The sequence below is a fragment of the Perognathus longimembris genome, unplaced genomic scaffold (assembly GCF_023159225.1).
Source record: "Perognathus longimembris pacificus isolate PPM17 unplaced genomic scaffold, ASM2315922v1 HiC_scaffold_148, whole genome shotgun sequence".
NCBI classification, from domain to species: domain Eukaryota; kingdom Metazoa; phylum Chordata; class Mammalia; order Rodentia; family Heteromyidae; genus Perognathus; species Perognathus longimembris.
The window spans coordinates 14,173-32,360 of record NW_025956485.1 but is presented as its reverse complement, the minus strand read 5'-3'; the positions used below and the strand labels follow the sequence as shown (position 1 = coordinate 32,360).

General features: G+C 37.7%; 1 protein-coding gene across 1 annotated transcript in view; it reads left to right on the top strand.

Moving 5' to 3' along the window:
• The window catches only part of LOC125344541 (nuclear receptor coactivator 2-like), a gene marked incomplete at its 3' end in the record, with an annotated part of 87,150 nt that overhangs the window by 54,860 nt on the left and 14,102 nt on the right, over positions 1 to 18,188 (top strand). Inside the window, exons 8-11 of the mRNA XM_048337037.1 lie at positions 2,365 to 2,512; positions 4,303 to 5,572; positions 13,993 to 14,203; positions 16,543 to 16,749. Coding sequence (XP_048192994.1) covers positions 2,365 to 2,512; positions 4,303 to 5,572; positions 13,993 to 14,203; positions 16,543 to 16,749 — 1,836 coding nt within the window. The remainder of the gene's footprint in view (positions 1 to 2,364; positions 2,513 to 4,302; positions 5,573 to 13,992; positions 14,204 to 16,542; positions 16,750 to 18,188) is intronic.

The window sequence follows — 18,188 nt, the reverse complement described above, 5'->3', positions numbered from 1 at the left end:
AGATACGTAATTCATAAAGGAAGTTTGGGAAGTAGGAATAAATGAAATTTGCAACAATGATTAAATCCCTGGTAGAGTGAACATTAGGATCTTAAGTCTTCCTTCATAGAGATGACAGACAATGGCTCAGATGTTTCCAGAAGCCCCAGAGATGTGTAGTGACTCTTCTCAAGTAACACATTTGATTGATAGGACAAGTAGAATAAACTCAAGACTTCAAGTCATCTTTTAGAAATACTGCATCCTTCAATGAGAATCTGGTCTTTGTATGGCCCTGTCTCTGCTTTGCATCATCGTCACCACCCTCACAGCAATGAAGGGTCAGTGAACAAAGCATCTTGGCACTCCCTCTGTATCTGAGCAGGCTGACGCAGGGCAAGTAAGGACTATCCCACATTCAGTCTGTGTCAGTTCAGGGAATCACCTGAGCCCATCCTGGTGGTCACTAAACCATGTTGCTCCCAACAGTCTTCCCAAAGTCACTTTTTTCAAGTGCATTTTGGTCTTTTAAGGAATGAGAACAAAAGAAAACTGTTTTTGCTTTAATAAATGCTCAGCCAGGGAGGAAGACACTGTTTTTCTCTGCGCCCTGGCAGGTCGTGGTTAGTCAGCCTGCACCTTGCAGTACAGGAAGTACTCATGACACCAATGTACCTCATAACTCGGCATGGACAGTTGTCTGCATCTTTGCAGAAAAAAAAATTGTTCTTAATTGTTGAAAAGGAATTGTATTTTTGTCACCCATTTAATGTGCATCTGTGACCTTGGCATTTTACCAGTGCAGTTTGCATGTTTGAACTTTATGCATTGTGGATTACTTAATGATTACAGAACAGATCGCAATAAATGAACTTTCCAGTCTCCCCTTACACTTTTCCCACTTTATATTTCTTAGAATTTTTTAGAATCCACTAATTTGTACTAATTCCTAGTATTTTCATTTAAGTTGGAAAAAGTTCGAGGAAATGTAGATACTATGTTTGACAGAAATCAATATTTACCCTCTTTTCAATAGAGACGGCTTGAAATAAAGAATAGTAACAGAAATATAAGTAATCATCATATATGAACATGGTCAGTGACCACTGCTCTTGAATAGCAGTGACCTGCATTTCATGCCATGTCTTCCTGATTGCTCACAGAAGGGTTTACACTGATGTGCCAGCACATGCTAGGTTTAAACAGATGTGATTAACAAAAAAGAAAAATCCTTCATACTTATGAAATCAGTAACACCAGGGACTTTTCTATGAAATGAAAAGAAATCTAAGTGGGGAGAAGCTTCTGAAATTATTCAGGTAAGTGCTTACTCATACTTGCTTAGTAGGGATGTTGGATGTAGAATAAATGTAAATGCGAAGTCTTTAGAGAGCATAGCCAAGGTCAGATAAATGCTGAAATAAGCCACTGGAAATGTGAGCCTGATTTTATAAAAGTTTTATGTTACCTTTTAGAGACTCTTATCTCCAGTTAACCACCAGAAAATCAGAAGTGGTGCTGTGGCTCAAAGTGGCAGAGAGCTAGCCTTGAGCAGAAGAGCTCAGGAACAGCACTCAGGTCCCCAGTTCAAGCCTGCTACCCACCCACCCCCCCCCAAAAAAAGTCAAGATTATTTAAAAGAAATGATAATAACTCAGTTGATTTGCATCATTTTGTTTTGAAGACAGAAGTATCTGACCTTTACCTAAAAGTTAAACTATTTATATGTCACTCCAATTTGTACTTTGATTGTTTCAGTTTTACTTAGCCTCTTTTTCTCTAGAAAAAAAATCTTCTGATTATCTTCTTCCTGTTGTCTTAACAATGGAAATACTGCTTCTTGCACAGTGGGGAAAGGTAGTATGAGATGATGGATTAAACAGTATATTACTTCAAGATGAATATTTAGAGAAAACATTTAATGCTATGAATTTCAATTTAATAACTGTATTATATAGGAAACCAAAGGCAAATTGTACTTATTAGAGATATCATGTTTTTGCATTTGCAGTGTATCACTTTCTGCCATTTTTAAACAAATCACAAGCTTAGAAAGACCTAATAAACCTTTAACACTCTATTTTGCCTTGATACTAAAGATTTGAGAATGTATATGGTTTGAGGATTCATACTGTTACTCCTTTTCATAAGAAGACCAAGTATTAGGTTTTTGGATATTCTGAGTGAAAAGAACATGTGCTTTCTAAAAAATTGTACTGTTTTAATATCATATAATCTATTACTTACAACTTTTTAATATATTGAAAGGAAAATACCATGAAATTTAATAAAGTTTATTACTGTTACATGTCTTTCTCACACACACAGTGTTTTTCTTTTTTTCTCTCTCCTAACTATGTATTGCGTTTCCTTGTTTGCCTGCAGTACTGAGACAAGGATTGGCATTCAGTCAGATCTATCGTTTTTCCTTGTCTGATGGCACTCTTGTTGCTGCACAAACGAAGAGCAAACTCATCCGTTCTCAGACTGCTAATGAGCCTCAGCTTGTAATATCTTTACATATGCTTCACAGGTAATTCTAGTTCTAAGAACTCATTTTCCCTTCCCAAATTGAGAGAATGTGTTTCAAAAGCAACAAATTATCCTAGAGTTTTATAGTTTATGAGGCATTTCTATTTGTCTATCCTGATAATACAAAATATAAAATTAAATTGTTTATGACTGGTGATCAAAACCAAGCTCATCTTGTTGGCAAAATAAATTTCAAGGCTTGGCTAGAAGAACACAAGGCTAGTGCTAACTTTACTCTAACATGACCTCCCTTTACATTGTAGAGGGCAGATTCCCAGTAGGACATACACGAAGACAGGAATATTGAAGCCAGTACTACAATTTCTGACCTTGTATGTTTAAATCTCAGACTTTTCAAGTATATACTCTTGGAGTAGTTTAAATTTTTGTTCTTGAGTTTAACTTCTTGATATTAGATTTTAATTTGAATGCTAATAAACATTTCTATAATGAAGAAAATAGAAACACTATTTTAAAATAAATGTCAAAACTTGGGGGTTTTTTTGGTTTTTTTTGGGGGGGGGGTGTTTTGTTCTCAAGGATAGCACTCCACCACTTGAGCCACAAAGGACTTTTCTGCCTGGGCTGGCTTTGAACTGGGATCCTCTTGAGTAGCTAGGATTACAGGTATGAGCCACCAGCACCCGGCTCATAACTTGTATTTTTAAGAACACTCCTTAACAGTTAAATTTCAAAGTATATATTCAACTATTTCATGCTATATTAAACTTTATGAGGTACTACCAGATAATAAATCAATTTGCTTTGGTTAGAGTCCTATTTTTGTTATACTTCTCAATTATTTATTTATTTTTATTATACTTCTCAATTATTTCTAATATAGAAATTTTAAAAAAAACAGGCAGCCCTGTTTACAAGCTGTTAAAACATCTGACCTCAAACTAAAACAATTTGAAAGTGATTAGAGATTTAGATGTGGCAAGTTTCATCCACCTAACTAAAGGCTGGTGTTTGACAATTGGTGAAACCGGTTTTGTTTGGATGTGTGAACATGTTTTGTAACTCATAAGTGACTGCCAAGGCCGAATATGAAAGCTCATGGGGCTTGGGAAATAAATCATCTCAATCTAAACCTGCTTTTAGTCATCAGTTAATGGGATGGATTGGAGTGGCTGAGGAGCAGGGGGATTAGATGACAAACTGCCTTCTCTAACCACCTCTCTGTGGGGGCTGAGGCTCCTGCTGTGACTTGGCGAGGGGGTGGTATTCTTAGAGAGGTGAGTGGAAATCTACTAGATAAAGTGATCTAGCTCCAAGCAGTAGTAATTGCTGACTCTAGAACCAGCAGTTTCTCTGGCTAAGTTTGTTGTTCGTTATGAGCCAAGTAGTATATCCCAAATCCAACAGATGTGTCTCTTGTTAGATTATGTAATTTCTGGCAAATAATAGAAAGTCGCTATATTTGTTTGCAGTATTTCTTTGAGACATTATAATTTCTCTGTTACTCGTGAAGATGTATGTTATATAATTGAAACCCTTATGATGTCCTATCTCCTAACTGCAATTTCAGTATGCTAGGAGTCAAACACACTCCATCTGTGAAACCACAGACATTTTAATGAGTTCCCTGAAAGAAAAATCCCTCTTGTTCCAAAACTACACATGCTTAGTCTTGTCTATAATTGCAGATTGTTTCATTTAAGTGTTGTCTATCCTTTAAAAGTAGCCTGGTCTTATAAAGAAAAGAGGCTATCTCATTTTTCAAATTAATAACAACTTGCTAAGCATGCTTGCCTTTATCTTATATTTGTTTCTTTCCTCATTATACAGAGAGCAGAATGTATGTGTAATGAATCCGGATCTGACTGCACCAGCGATGGGGAAGTCATTGAATCCAATTAGCTCTAGCAGTCCTGCCCATCAAGCCATGTGCAGTGGGAACCCAGGTCAGGACATGACCCTCAGTAGCAATATAAATTTTCCCATAAATGGCCCAAAAGAACAAATGGGCATGCCCATGGGCAGGTTTGGTGGTTCTGGGGGAATGAACCATGTGTCCGGCATGCAAGCAACCACTCCTCAGGGTAGTAACTATGCACTCAAAATGAACAGTCCCTCTCAAAGCAGCCCTGGTATGAATCCAGGGAAGCACACCTCCATGCTTTCACTAAGGCATCGCATGAGCCCCGGCGTGGCGCGCAGTCCTCGCATCCCACCCAGTCAGTTTTCCCCTGCAGGAAGCTTGCATTACCCCGTGGGAGTTTGCAACAGCACAGGAAATAGCCATAGTTATACCAACAGTTCCCTCAATGCACTTCAAGCCCTCAGTGAGGGTCATGGGGTCTCATTAGGGTCATCGTTGGCTTCACCGGACCTAAAAAGGGGCAATTTGCAAAACTCCCCAGTTAATATGAATCCTCCCCCACTCAGCAAGATGGGAAGCTTGGACTCCAAAGACTGTTTTGGACTTTATGGGGAGCCATCAGAAGGTACAACTGGACAAGCGGAGAACAGCTGCCACCCTGGAGAGCAAAAGGAAACAAGTGATTCCCGCATGCCCCAGGCTGTGAGTGGGGACAGAGCTGAGGGACAGAACCGGTTACATGACCGCAAAGGGCAGACCAAACTCCTGCAACTGCTGACCACCAAGTCTGACCAAATGGAGCCTTCACCCCTGCCCAGCTCTTTGTCAGACACAAACAAGGACCCCACAGGCAGCTTATCTGGGCCTGGCTCCACACACGGGACCTCGCTCAAGGAGAAGCATAAAATTTTGCACAGACTCTTGCAGGACAGCAGTTCCCCTGTGGACTTGGCCAAGCTAACAGCAGAAGCTACAGGCAAAGAGCTGAGCCAGGGGTCCAGTAGCACAGCTCCTGGGTCTGAAGTGACTATTAAACAAGAGCCAGTGAGCCCCAAGAAGAAAGAGAATGCACTACTTCGCTATTTGCTAGATAAAGATGATACTAAAGATATTGGTTTACGCGAAATTACCCCAAAACTTGAGCGACTGGACAGTAAGACAGACCCTGCCAGTAATACAAAACTAATAGCTATGAAAACTGAGAAGGAGGAGATAAGCTTTGAGCCCAATGACCAGGTAAGTTTTGTGATGTCTTTTCCTCAAGTATATTAATGTTTATCCATCAAAGATTTTCTCCACAGGTACAATTTGAGGCTTTAGGTGATCTGGTGAAAATGAGCCCTTTCCTTTTAGTTCTCACCTTGAAACAGAGTTAACTGGCATTGAAGATGTCAAACCCTCCGCCTAGTAAAAACTGACACCTTTATAGTCAGGTGGACAGCCTTAGCAGCCCATGTAGACTATGTCGTTACCATTCATTTCTTCCATTGTAATACAAAACAGGCGTAGACACAACGAAAAAAGCATGGCTATGCTTCAGTAAAATTTCACATATGGAGTACACAGTTTTCATGGACACAGAATACTCTGAATTTTCTTCCTTTCAGTAACTACTAAAAAAGAACTGTTTTCTTAACTCATTAGTCATACAAAAAAAAAAAAAAAAGATAGGTGAGCAGGATGAGCAACAGCCTAGCAGTAGATTACTGATCAGAGTTTAAATCAAGGTTCTGCTCCTGCTAATGAAGATCATTCTACATTCTTCAGTCAACACTAGATCCTTGTTATAATACATAAAAGGAAATACATTGAAATGGAGAGGTAAAAAGGTGATGGAGTAGCAGTAATATACAAGTTCAAAACTAATATGAATAGCTTATACTGTCCCTTATGCTTGTCTGAATAATTAATGCCTTGAAAAAATCCAGGGCATCCAAGGGATCCAAGGTGAAGTTCAAAATCATTCTTTTTTTTAATTGACAAATAAAAACCACATATATTTATGATACATAATACAATGTTTTGAAATATGCCTACCTCATGAATGGCTTAGCTTATTAACAAAATTATGTATTGCCCCATATACTACCAATTTTTGTAGTGCAAATGCTTAAAATCTGCTCTTCCTGATTTTCAAGTGTATAATACATTTGTTATTAGCTATTGCTTCCATGTTATACAGTAGATTTTATATCCTTTCAAACATCTCAAGCCCTCCCCCTTGAAATCATTCTTTTTTGGAAGCAGGCTGTTGGTTTGTTGGGAGGTTGGAGGAGAATGCCAGTACTGGAACTTGAATTCAAGGCCAGTGCACTCTCCTTTAACTTTTTTAAGCTCAAAGGTAGCTCCACCATCACTTGAGCCACAGCTCCACTTTCAGATTTTTGCTGGTTAATCAGAAATGCAGTCTTACGGACTTTCCTGCCTAGACTGCCTTTGAAACTGTGGCCATCAGATCTCAGCCTCCTGAGTATCAAGGATTATAGATGTGAGTCACCAGCACCCATCTCAAAATTATTCTTGATAGCATTCTTAGATAATAATGGCATCACAGGGGAAAAAAATAGTTGGATTCCTATAGCCATAATGGTTTGACATTATGGTTTGAAATTTCCTGGGGAATTGCAGTAATTGCAAATTAGTTATTCCAAACTTCACCCTGGACTATCAACTCTTCTTTAATCCCTAAACATGTATTGCATGGTGAACCTTTTCTTTGCTCATGATGATTAAGAAGTGAAGAAGCTGCAAAGCCTCCCTATTTAAACAATGGCTCATAACATTCTTGAAATTTGTTTTGCAACTGGATATATTATGTGTTGCCATCTTAAGGGAAAGAACGGATGGGAGGAGGAAAGCTGCAGAGCTTCATAGTCTTTGCTGGGTCAGAGGCAGACTAGATGCCTGCTGGGAACCAAGGGTAGCCATAAGAACCAACGAGAGCAAAGCTTATCCTGGCCAGTTCCCCTTCCTATACTAAGTTCCCTTTGTTTCTTTTATTTGATGTTTTGACAACTGCTACCATCCTTGAGGACAGATAAAATTGTTAAAAACCTACATACCCATCACGAGGTCAAATTCATTAAGATCATTGGTATTTCCTTCCTTAGACTAAGTTAATGCAAGGTTCTTGTAACAGCTATCTGGTAATATAAAGTCATGAGTTTGGGGGTACCAGGGCTTCAGCAGAAAGTTAGTAGCAATGTCTTGACATCTGCCAGTGTTTTCACCTTTTGAGGTTTTCTAGATTAGACTATATGGTGACAGGCCAAAGTGACAGACACAGTGATTCAGTTGTCCTGAACATGCTAGAAAATAAGATTGTGGCTCATGAGGTCCACTTTAGCTTGGTATGTAACAAGGGCCCGCCCCTTCCTCCATAAAGAGAATTTGTTTCTGCTTTGGCCTGAGACCCTAGGTACTTAAAGGATCACGGGGAATCATGGAAAGGGGCCAGTGCTTGGCATTTCCATATATTATTGCACTACAGTCAAGAAAAGTTTGGTGATGTTACAGGCATAGTTTCTAATCATTATTTAGGAGAAACAGTTTCTAATTAAAATTGTCTCATTTAGGAAACCTCAATCTGAAGATGTAATCAGCACAGGTCTGTTATTTTGGGTAGATCAATAAGCAATGTTCAGAGTGTCAAATGGAGACTATTTCAAGAGGAGAAAAAAATTGGAAGAAGAAAGGACATGAGTAGAGGGTGATGGAGAGGATAGTTATAATTAAAATGCTTTACATACATGTATGAAAATATAATTATAAGACCTGTTAAAATTGGTTAAAAAGCATGTCCTTGGAGCACAAGGAAGAGCAATGGAGAAGGTGAACTTGATCGAAGTAAGTTATATGCTCTATGGAAATGTCACAGTGAAACAAATGCAGATAAATTCATGAACATACAATAAGTCTATTTTTTGTAATGAAATCCAGTTTCTAGTCTCTCCTTCCCTTCACACCCTCTTAAAACTACATAAAAAATGCAAAGCAACAGTAACATCAAAAAACATTGCGACATGAAGTTACTACAGGAAGTGTGTTACCTAAATTTAGATCAGAAAAAGAGGAAAGAAAACAATCATCTTTCACGGTGCCCTCCTTCCCCACTCATCAATATAGAGTAGTTGCATGTTTTATCCCTGCTACATGGAGTTATTGAAGATTTTTCTTTCATTCCAGTGTATACAATAAGTTATATAGTAAGATTAAACAGCCTGAGTTGCAATTAACTGTCCTGTTATTTTTTAACTTAGAAGAAAAGTCATTCATTGTTCAACTTACTACTAACTTACTAAAGATAGGAAGTACTTGGTAGTACCTGTACTATTATATCAAAAATAGCATTTTTTTAAACTGGGTAGAGTATTTAAGCATGATATGTTTCTATGGCATTTCCTAACCAACAGGAAACAGAAACAGTGACAGAAAAATTTCCAGTATATTTACTGAGTTAAATCCTGTGCTTATTTATACAATGGTTCATGGTTGACTCCTAACCAAATGAAACTTTTAGATTCTTTCAAATGCTACTAAAAGAGTGAGGCTTTGGAAATTGTCTCTTGGCATTTTTAACTCCTTTAGAAAGGCAGACCACACTTTAATTTCCTGAAAATTTCCCTTCAAGTGTGGTAGACTTGTGTTTTTCTTCCTTACTTTAGATAGACAGTTGCACTGCAATTATACCTTTTATTTAATGTATTCCGAAAAGATACTTTGTAACTTGTTATAATACTTAACATTATTAAAATGCATGTTTTCTTTATCTACTTTCCCTTGGAGAACAAATTGACTTACACATAAAAAATCATGAAAGTAGAAAAATGAAATCAAGTCTTTTTCATTTTGTAGAACTTTTATAAAAATCAGACTCGTTTTCTGCCTGAAATAGTTTAAGCTAAGTACTCAAATTGATGTGGCTAATTTGAGCATTCAAATAGATGCCTAAGCAAAACTTTGAAGTATCTTGGCAAAGCATTTTAAAGGAAGGCATTAATCTTTCTGTCTTGCAAAGAAATTGTGCCTAACAAAGTAGGTAGGGACTAGAAGAACTTGTGATGGGAATTAAAACTTAACAAAAGTATAGAAGAAATTTTATCAGAAACTACAAATTCATCTCTTCCAGAACTTAGATGAATATAGAAAATAGTGCTATAGTCATTAAATTTTATTGTTAACCAGTCTAAAAAGTGTAGATATTCTGAATTTTTATCTCTAAAGAATATTTAAACCTGCAGCTGGGTTTGGTATGACAGGCCTGTAAACATACATTAGTAAATATGTGACAGTGTTAAATGTATATGCCAAAAATTGACAGTTTAAGTAAGAACAGGCATAATTTTGTTTGTAAAAAAGCTAATGCTGAGATTATAGGTCATTTTAGTGTGCTTAAGAGACTCAGGTTTAATATCCATACCATAAGAACAAATAAAATTGATTGATGAAAATAGTGGATTTTTAAACACTTTAATTATTTAAAATAAATTTATTTAAATCACTCAAATATATGTTAACACATGTATGCATAAAAGTTATGCTTATGTATGCACATTTCAAAGGACACTCGTGTGGAACACCACTTATGAATAGCATGTTACATATGTACATTGTTTTAGACACAGAATTCGATTACAATGGAAGTTCTGGGAATCTCCTCATCAGAATTCTTTGACACTGTGATATCATTGTTAAACTGAGGTAGTTTGCAGTATTCTTCTCTTCATGGGAAAGACAGTAAAAATAAAAGATGAAACTATAGACCTAGACTGTGTGTAGTTTATAATATAAAACTTTTTCTTGGGGCTGGGAATATGGCCTAGTGGTAGAGTGCTTGCCATGCATACATGAAGCCCTGGGTTGCATTCCTCAGCACCACATATATAGAAAAGGCCAGAAGAAGTGGCGCTGTGGCTGAAGTGGTAGAGTGCTGCTAGCCTTGAGCAAAAATAAGCCAGGGATAGTACTCAGGCCCTGAGATCAAACCCCAGGACTGGCAAAAAAAAAAAAAAAAAAAACCTTTTTATTTTTAGATATTTCAGGGATGGGAACAAATATAACTTTACCTACCAAGAAAAATAACATAATTTACTTATATGCTTGTTTATTGTGCTTGCTTATTTTGGATATTTCTCACTAAAGGCAATCTGCAAAGCTTTTGCAAGAGGTAGTTTATTACTTATTACTGTCTGCTTTCCTCCCTCTGCACCCACTGAACTTTTTTTTTTTTGCCAGTCCTGGGGCTTGAATTCAGGGCCTGAGCACCGTCCCCTGAGCTTCTTTTGCTCAAGGCTAGCACTCTACCACTTGAGCCACAGCGCCACTTCTGGCTTTTTCTGTTTATGTGGTCCTGAAGAATCGAACTCAGGGATTCATGCTTGCTAGGCAAGCACTCTATCACTAGACTATGTTCCTAGCCCCCCCGCCCCCACTGAGCTTTTTTTTTTTTTACCAGTCCTGGGGCTTGAACTCAGGGCCTGAGCACTGTCCCTGGCTTCTTTTTGCTCAAGGCTAGCACTCTGCCACTTGCCACAGCGCCACTTCTGGCCTTTTCTATATATGTAGTGCTGAGGAATCGAACCCAGGGCTTCATGTATACAAGGCGAGCACTCTTGCCACTAGGCCATATTCCCAGCCTGCCCCCCTCCCAACTGAACTTTAAGATCCTTTTTTTTTTTTAATTCTCCACACAATACAACATTGTAGAGAAAATTGGCTTCATAGAACAGAAAAATACTTCCCAGCTTATCAGAACCCATTTCTAGTCTCTTATTATTATGAAAAAATTATAGATATTTTACATATACATTTGTGGAACATTTTCCTGAAAAAAATCAATGGAAATTGCAGGAATTTCTATAAGAAACTTATTTAGTGGATCATATAGGAAAAAACTTTTCAACTATGTGTTAATATGATTAAGGAAATTAATATTGTTGATTGAGTACCTATAACTATTGCAAAAACTACCCTTGGAGTACAAAATGTTTATATTGACTTAGACATGTATTCCTCAAAACTTGGTAAAGATAGTTTTATGATGAATTCCCTATACATGTACACTTAAGGTATACAATGTCAGTTTATGCATTTAGAAAAAAAAAATGTGGTCATAAATGGTTGTTGAAGTAGTATCCCTTTTGCTCACAAGTCAGCTCAGTAAGTTATATATGCCATAGTAGCCTGAGAGTGGCATGAATGATGTGAATTTGCCTGTCTTTAGTTTTCTGTGGCCGTAACAATGTGTAAAAACATAAATATAGGCTTTTAAGTGGAGCATACTCCTACCTGAGCTATCTTGTTTAGAACTGTGGTCAAAGAAGCCAGAATACCTGGAAGAGGTTGAAGTACAAGACCCTCTTAAGGTGCTTTAAGGATTGTTTTACCTATACTTTAGGATACTAACCTTGGAACTTAATCCTTATCTAGATAAAACTATTCCATAGAGATAACTCATTCTTCTGATGGTGATGTATGACAAGAAAGTGGCCTTATAAATTTCTCTAACAGTATGTTAGGAATTCCTTGGAAATGGTTTTCTGATACATTTACTACCAAGCTATCTAAGTAATAAAATGTTGTTTGAGTCAGAACTTTCTAACTTGAACTATATCTAATCAGAAGATATCCTAAAGCAGCTGTTGTGTTTTACGTTTATAATCCTGGCACTTGACAGATTGAGGCAAAGAGTTCAAATCTAGCCAGAGCTCTATCGTGGTATCCTGACTTAAAAAGACAGGCAGGGGGTGGGGGGGCATCCTATATGGAATACTACCTACTACCTATACTATTTTTACTACATATTGCAAACATCTTAGCAAATCCAGCCTGCATGTGGAATGTAGGATTTATGCAGAGGGTGATAAGAGTAAGCCAGTAAGTGGAACTCGTTATTTTATGTATGGCCTCTATTTCATTTGATTTACCAGTGTAGAGAAAGGAACCACACTTTTCTTGACTCATGGTCAAGGTTTCAAAGCCTATTCAGTGACCTTGAAGAAACTGCCTAATTTATATTTTCCTTGCTATTTTCTTCACTGCAAAGTCATCCCAGCATTTAGCTCAGCCACTTTCTTCGGTGATTGAAATATCTAATTTTAAAAACTGGCACATAAATTAGATTCCACTTAAGAGAATATCTATGAAACCAGTTTAGCTTTGTGGAAGAAGAAAAGTCTTAGATATAAAATAGTAGAGATAGATACCTTATCATATTAATATTATTAATTTACATTGAATTTAAAGGGAAAGAGAGAACCCTAAGAAATAGTTGTGGCTTCTATAAATGAAGTTACATTCTGTGTGGGGACCTAATAGCTTTTATCCTGCTTTCCTGTATTTTGTTACCTAAACTAATGATGACTAAGAAAGCCATTGTCATTTGACACTGAGAGCGTAAGCAGAAAGAAAAACTAAAAAGCCACTCACATTGAAAAGGCAATGCTTAACGAGTTCTTGGTTACTTCAGGTTCATTTTGCACCCATCCCCACTCCCACTATCCTGCTTTCATGGAGGAAACATGAAGGAAATGCACACCGGCTATTTGGATCACACTTCATACTACATTTTGTGTTATCACTGTTTCTCAGGGAAACTTAACAAAACCTAGACTTGAACTGTAAGTCATACTCCACTCAAATTGATTGGAAATATGCATGTGCATAATTATTTGAGTGATTGGCATAATAAAGAGTTTATAAATTGCCAGTGAATGAAAATGTAAGAAGAGCTTTCTTCCTACTTTTGCCATCTCTTCTAGATGAGGGAATTCAGGACCAAGATTAAATTACTTCCCCTTTGTCATTTTAACTTTTTTATTATTAATTTATTTATTGTTAAAGTGATGTACAGAGGGGTTACAGTTTCATATGTAAGGCAATGAGTACATTTCTTATCCAACTTGTTACCTCCTCCCACATTTTTCTCCCACCTTTCTCTCCTCCCCAATTCCTCCCCCCTCCCAGTTGTACAGTTGGTTTACAGATATTGTCTTGTAAGTATTGCTGTTGCACTGGTTCACCTTTTCCCCTTTGTCTCTCCATTTTGATGTTCCCCTTCCCTTCCTTCCTAGTTCCTATAAACATACATACAATACCAAGGATACTAAAATCAGTTACAGTGACATTGAAAATAACAACAGTGGTATACCAGTTATTTCCATAACTTGGAGTTCATTTTGCTTAGCATCATCTTATGTACATGGCTATTGAGCTATTGTGATCTTCTGCTAGACTATCCTAGACATGTACTAACTATTACCAGTGAGGGAAACCATAGCGTCTATGTTTATTTAAGTCTGGCTCACTTCACTTACTATGATTTTTTTCCATATCCTTCCATTTCCTTATGAATGGGGCAATGCCGTTCTTTCTGATAGAAGCATAGAATTCCATTGTGTATTTGTACCACAAACTACCAGCACAACTATGTTCATTCAGCACAATTTGCCATCACTGAAATGTGGAACCAACCCAGATGCCCCTCAGTTAATGAATGTCAGTTTAACTTTTTTAAGATGATCAGTCAGCTGTTCAGCCTCACATTTGTGTGCATGTTTTTGTTTGTGGTGCCTCAGGTAGGTGTGTAATTGCTAATGGGCCTGGGAACCCACTCCTGGAGTGTGCAAAAATGAACTCTTCTGTTTTTTTCACTACAGCCTGGCAGTGAGCTAGACAACTTGGAGGAGATTTTGGATGATTTACAGAATAGTCAGTTACCACAGCTTTTCCCAGACACGAGGCCTGGCGCCCCTGCTGGATCAGTTGACAAGCAAGCCATCATCAATGACCTCATGCAACTCACAGCTGAAAACAGCCCTGTTACACCCGTTGGAACCCAGAAAACAGCATTGCGAATTTCACAGAGCAGTGAGTATGAGATGTTGCTGGGCTTGCCAAGAAATTCCTATGTCATCACTATTCAATGTTAAAGTCTGGTACAGACAGCTTAGTCACATCAAGGGTTTTGTGATCAATAGCACCATCTACTGTCTCAAGTTTTCCAGAAACTGTTCAGAACATATTAAGGTAAACATGGCTCCCTGATGTTTCCTTGAGGATAGTGTGATCCAGGTTGCACATGCAGCAAGCCTGACCTACTGATGAAGTTCCTCAGCTGATTGTCACAGCTCCCTTCATTTCAGCTACTGCCTTCTACTGGCAGCTTTAAAATGGATTTTAATTAAGACAGAGACAGAAGGATTATAAATTTGAGACCAGCTGTGCTGCAAGACCAAGAAAAACAGTCGCAAAAACTAAAATCAAGATGGAGGAGAGGGAGAGGGGAAAATGCTTCTCAACATATGTTTATATAGAATTTTGTCATATAGTTTCTTTAAGTTTAATTTTATAAAATACATTTTATCATTTATTTAAAACCTTTAAAGGCAGTGATTAAAAACTATTCACTTAGATAAAACCTTGATATTTCCTAATGTCTGACAGTTTTGAATGGGGAGAAAAATGTTTTTCTGTAGCAGGACAGTAATTGATAGAAAGATAACCTCTAGTGTTGGTGGTTTGGCCACCTATAATCCTAACTATGCAAGAGACTGAGATCTGAGTAGTTCAAAGCAGAAAAGTTCGTGAGATTCTAATCTCCATTTAACCAGCAGAAAGCCAGACATGGATGTGTGGCTCAAGCGGTAAGATTTCCATCCTTGAGCAAAAGAGCCAAGTAAGAGTTCAAGTTCCTGAGTTTAAGCCCTGTATGGGTGTGTGTGTGTGTGTGTGTGTGTGTGTGTGTGTGTGTGTGTGTGTGTGTGTACATACACGCATATTTTTGGCTGAGGCCTAGTATTTGTTCTCAAACCATCAACCAAGAATTGCTACATATTTTCTCAAATAATTCCTGACCATTCTGAAAAGGGGGGAAGAAAAAAGGTTTTTTTTTGTTGTTGTCTCTCAAACTTACCTACCTGGGGAGTGGATAATCAAGTATGGATCAGTGACATTACCAAGTCAAAGAAGTGAGAAGTAAAACAGAAACACATTGGATAGTTTCTGCTATGAAGAGACAATGAAGAGCTAGATGGAGGCTCATAACTCTCCTCTACCTGTATCTCCTAATGGAATTCAGAATGTCACGGAATGCATATATAATTTCCATTGGCAGCCTTAGTTCTTCCAAATATTTTCTCTCCCCTCCGGGTTAGGAAGAAATTACTTTTCCTTAGAATTTTTTTACTGTGTTTATATAATCTAGAAAAAATAAAATACCTGATATTTTTAATGAATTGGGTCTGAAAATTAAAATATAAGAGCCATCACCTTACAGATTGTGTATGTGAAATTAGTATGGTGTTTAGTACACAAGAAACTTTTATGAACTAGCTATAAAAATTATTTCCCATCTAAGTTTGTCCAAAATTTAAAGAAGCTATACTTAAAATAATAACTTTCAGATTAATACTGCTTTAGATAACACAGTTTATACTTAAAGATTTTTATCTTCCAATGAGAATATCCTCTTTTAATTCTAATCCTAGCAAAGTCACATTGGGAAATTATACTCTAACGTGGTTTACTGGTATACTGGTGGTTTACGCCGGTAATTCTGGCTACTCAAGAGGTTGAGCTCTGAGTTCAACGCCAGGCCAGGAAGGAATGTTCATGAGAGACTTGCTTCCAATTAACCACTAAAAAAGCTGGAACTAGAGCTGTGGTTCAAATGGTAGAGTCCTGGTCTTGAGCAAAAAAGCTCAGGTACAGCACCCAGGCCTTGATTTCAAACCCCAGTACTAGCACCAAGAAAAGAAAATATATTCTAACCCAGTAGATTAAGGAGGATTGTTAAATTTGAGACTAGCCTGATTGACATAATGAGATGCCATCTTCACACTGTACCCCTCAAAAAAGCAATACTGCTAGGTTTGAATAAAGTATAACATAGCATGGGGAAAAAGCATATTAATGATTTTCTTAAGCAGTTCAATATTAAAACTTAAAATTGGAAAAAATATGTATAAATAATACACATGTGCTTTTTGTTTTTATATTTACAAGATCATCGAGAATTAGAGAAGTGATAAGATCACGTTTTGTTACTGTATATATTTGTGAAACTTGTCTTTTGTGTAGATAGTCGGTCCCTAGTATGCATATCTTTGTTATTTTGCAGGTAACATTTTCCCTAAACAGTACTACTGTTAATACTCTTTTCCTATTATCCTATATTAACTTTCAATTCTCATTTGTTTTCTCCTTAGCTTTTAATAACCCACGACCAGGGCAACTGGGCAGGTTATTGCCAAACCAGAATTTACCACTTGACATCACATTGCAAAGCCCAACTGGTGCTGGACCTTTCCCACCAATCAGAAACAATAGTCCTTACTCAGTGATACCTCAGCCAGGAATGATGGGTAGCCAAGGGATGATGGGAAACCAAGGAAACTTAGGGAACAGTATCACAGGTAAGGGTTAAATGCACTGTTAACCTATTGGTGGGTTATTAACTGAATGATATTTTTATCCACATCAAACTAGTAGAGTTTTGCCAGCAAACTGTTTAGACACTAACAAGTAAAAGTAAAAATAAATAAATAAATTCTGCAGATTCTCAGAGTGAAAGTAGAAACGATTCTAGTAAGTTAACCATTCCATTCTGTGATTGTTACTGTAATGTGGTTTCTGAAGTGATCCTCCAGCCTAGGTTTATTTTACTTCTAATACTCTGGTTAGATGTCTGTAAAATCAGTTGGTGATTACTCGCTTCCACTTATAATCTGTTGATACCCAAAAATCTTTACATCATCAATTTGTGTTTGGAAGAATAAAAGCTTAAAATTGAACAGATCTTTCATACTTCTAAGTGATCAAGTTCTCATTCAGAAAAAAAAATTTAAGGTAAAGAACTTTAGCCAGGTTTGCTAGTACACATCTACAGTCCCCACCACTGAAGAGGCTGAGGCAGAAAGATCACTTGAACTGTAAGGTTAAGGCAAATCCGGGCATCAGAGCAAGATTTGACCTGGAGGAAATAAAGAACCTTAAATAATCATTTCCCTAGCCTAATAATAACTTTCAGACCCAGAGCTTCAGTTCTGAAGTTGCTTCCTAGGAAGCGTCCTGTTGTCTGATTTGGATCTTAACCTACTGTAATTTTCAGGAGTCTGCTAAATTGCCCAGCCCCATTTCTAAGTAATAGTCACTGTGGTGGCAGATGTCATCCTCCCAGAGTGCCTTCTGATCCAGGCCCGAGAGCATGGCACAGCACTGGCGGTGGCTGCCATGACCTCCCGCCCTCTCCAACACCTGCTGTGGATATGGGAGGTGACTGGCGTTTCTTCTTAAGACCAGCTCACAATCTGTGCCCTGCTTCCTTTGTCTCAATGGGATGCTCAACACAAAGACATAGAAAGAAATCAGAACTGTAAAAAGAACTTAATCGTTGTGGATATTTTCATTCTTGATATTTTAGTTTAGTCTGTAATCCCTATACGTTGCCATTTACTTAGCTGAATATGAGTTTCATTTAAGGGAAGGTGATGGGCTTTTTTTTTTTTTTTTTTTTTTTTTTAAGCCAGTCCTGGGCCTTGGACTCAGGGCCTGAGCACTGTCCCTGGCTTCTTCTTGCTCAAGGCTAGCACTCTGCCACTTGAGCCACAGCGCCACTTCTGGCCATTTTCTGTATATGTGGTGCTGGGGAATCGAACCCAGGGCCTCATGTATACAAGGCAAGCACTCTTGCCACTAGGCCATATCCCCAGCCCTGTTTTCAATTTTTAGTTAAAACAATTCATGGGAAGCATGAACTGTGCTACCTTAAAAGATTTCATCGGGCTGGGGATATGGCCAGAAGTGGCGCTGTGGCTCAAGTGGCAGAGTGCTTGCCTTGAGCAAGAAGAAGCCA